At 42.1% G+C, this 2996-nt stretch overlaps 1 protein-coding gene across 1 annotated transcript; it reads right to left on the bottom strand.

The window, feature by feature from the left end:
* Positions 1–1778: 1778 nt before the first annotated feature.
* LOC113913656 (olfactory receptor 51V1-like) lies at positions 1779–2715 on the bottom strand. The gene is given in 3 exon segments (XM_027577908.1): positions 1779–2323; positions 2326–2562; positions 2565–2715. Coding segments are annotated over 3 exon segments (933 nt in total).
* Between the last annotated feature and the right edge of the window lie 281 nt (positions 2716–2996).

The raw sequence follows: 2996 nt of genomic DNA, 5'->3' as shown, positions 1-2996 counted from the left end.
GTGAAATATGCATTGAAAAGGTTCTCAAAACCACAATTCTATCCCCAGCTTAGCTACTGATGTTTTACTTAATATCTCTGAGCCTTAGCAACTACCTTAAAAATAAAGAGGCTGATCAACTGTTTTTAAGATTTCACATATACTGACACCAAGATTGAAGTCAATTTACAACTCTCATGAGCACTGTAAACTATATAGATTTGGGGGTACATGGTAGAATATGTAGAGATGCGATAGCTGATTCTGTCATTGTTCACCAAATCTTTTGCACTAAACTATGTAATCTAACCTACGAATCCTGCCTTCTATTAGACGGAATGGGCTTTCCAGGCACTTTTGCTTAATTATAGGTAGAAGAGGTGTGAATGACTTTGTGGGGGCCCAGGGAAGGCAGTCCCAAAGTATGACATCATGTCATAAAGATTATTTTGAATTAAAGTTATTTAAGAAACAGCCAGTACAAGAATACTGTCTCTTCTTTGTCTCCAAAAAGCAGGAAATCCATCTCCCCTGTGAAAGGTACCCTGTCTGCACCAAGAGGTAAAGAAACATCCTTATCATCAGAGGTCAGGAATGTAAGGCCAAAGTAGCCTACATAAATAAACCTTGTAAAAAATAAAAAGATAAAAATAAATAAACCTTGTAACTATTACTAATGTACTACCCCAGCCCAGATTCTAGTCCAAATTTATAATTCCTTACCAATTGAAGCTCCTGAGCATAAGTTTTCTTTGTCCTGTCAGTTCCTCACAGATACATATTTCTTTGTCTAAAATGAATAAAACCTTCATGCTGGGGCGCCTGGGTGGCTGTCGGTTAAGTGTTCCACTGTTGGTATCAGCTCAAGTCATGATCTCTCAGTCATGGGATTGAACCCTTCATGGGGCTCTGTGCTCAGCACGGAGTCTGCTTCAGATTCTCTCTCCTTCTCTTTCTCTCTCTCAAAAAAATAAACAAAATCTAAAAACAAAACAAAACAAAAAACAAACAAACAAAAAACATGACTTGGTCATTTCTTTGGGTCTGAACTTTACTACTGGGCCTCTGTGTGCATGTGGTTAATTTTGTTGTTTCTTCTATTAATCTGTCTCATGTCAATTTAATTCTTAGACCAGTTTAGGAGAGCCCTGAAGGACAGAGTAAAATTTTCCTTCTCAACAACTTAACAGAGTCAACTTGTGACACCTGATAATAAAATGTAAAGGATATTTTTTCCATACATAGCAAATGTACAGATATACCAGTTACATGAAAAAATAAAATCACACTCTGAATTAGAATTCAAAAAGCATGGATGGTGCTGTAAACTTGTAATTAGTGCTCATTGACACACTATGGAACATAACTCATTGTAGCTAACACTATACAGAATTTTAAAATTAGGAAATGAGATCAGTAACACATTCTCTGCTTATTTCTCTAGCTTTGGAAAACTAAATTAGAAAATGACTATTTTCGGGACGCCTGGGTGGCTCAGTTGGTTAAGCGGCTGCCATCGGCCCAGGTCATGATCCCGGGGTCCTGGGATCGAGTCCCACATCAGGCTCCTTGCTCAGCAGGGAGCCTGCTTCTCCCTCTCTCTCCCTCTGCTTGTGCTCTCTCTGTCAAATAAATAAAATCTTTTAAAAAAAAAAAGAAAAGAAAATGACTATTTTCTAAACTATGCTTTTAATCTGTTAAATATTACATATAAATGTATTATTTCTGCCTCAAATTGTTATGTCATTCCTCTTGCAAACACTACCTTCTCTTCCTTAGAACACATTAACCTCCAGTACTCAGTTTGGTTTAATGAACCATCTCTGGATCCTGGTACGTATTTGTTGGGTTTTGACACTGTAGATGATGGGGTTCATCAAGGGTGGGAAAAGGATATAGATGTTGCCCATGAGGACGTGGACCACGGGGGAGAGATGCTTTCCAAAACGGTGCGCCATAATCAGACCAATGATTGGGATATAGAAAACTAGAACTGCACAGATGTGGGAGACGCAGGTCTGCAAGGACTTGAACCGCTCCTCCCGGGATGCAATAGTCAACACTGAGTGCAGGATCAAGATGTATGAGACAAGAATGAGCACTGAATCCGAAAACAGTGTGCAGATGACCAGAGCCAGGGCATAGAAGCTGTTGGAGCGGACGTCAGAGCAGGCGAGCCGAAGCAGGTCCTGGTGCAGGCAGAAAGAGTGGGAGAGGATGTGAGGATGGCAGTAATCGAAGAATTTTAGGCGGACAATGGGAGCAGTGATGAACAGGAAACTCCTCCCTAAAATGGCCACACCAATGTCGATGATTCTGGTATTGGTGAGGATAGATGTGTATTCAGAGGATTGCAGATTGCAGTGAAGCTATCAAAGGCCATGGCAAGAAGGACTCCAGACTCCATGCATGAGAGACCATGAACAAAGGTTTGAGCAATGCAGGCATCCAGACCAATCTCCTGGCTGAGCCCCCACAGGATGCCCAGCACCGTGTGCACTGTGGACAGCCCCATGCACAGGTCAGTGAGAGCCAGCATGACCAGGAAGTAGAACATGGGCTGGTGCAGGCTCGGCTCTGTCGGATTACATGCAGCACCAGGCAGTTCCCTGAGAGTACCATAGCATAGATACAGGAGAAAGGGATGGAGAGCCAAGGATATTCCTGTTCAAGGCCAGGGAAACCTGTAAGGAGAAAGGTGCAGTTACTGATTTTGGAATCAGGTTGAACAGACATGAATCTATAAAAACAGAAAACTCTCAGAAAAATAAAAAATTATATATATATACATTTAACAGCTTATTAAGAATCTTATGTGTTTTCCATTGCCTTAGTATAAACTTTGAAGTAACAGCTATAAAAAGAATGACGGGGCGCTTGGGTGGCTCAGTTTGTGAGGCGACTGCCTTCGGCTCAGGTCATGATCCCAGGGTCCTGGGATCGAGCCCTGCATCGGGCTCCCTGCTTCTCGGGGAGCCTGTTTCTCCCTCTCCCTCCGCTGGCCGTTCCCCCTGCTT

The sequence above is a fragment of the Zalophus californianus genome, chromosome 11 (genome assembly GCF_009762305.2).
Source record: "Zalophus californianus isolate mZalCal1 chromosome 11, mZalCal1.pri.v2, whole genome shotgun sequence".
In the NCBI taxonomy this organism is placed as follows: domain Eukaryota; kingdom Metazoa; phylum Chordata; class Mammalia; order Carnivora; family Otariidae; genus Zalophus; species Zalophus californianus.
The sequence above is the reverse complement of the archived record's forward strand: the minus strand, read 5'-3'. Positions and strand labels throughout refer to the sequence as shown.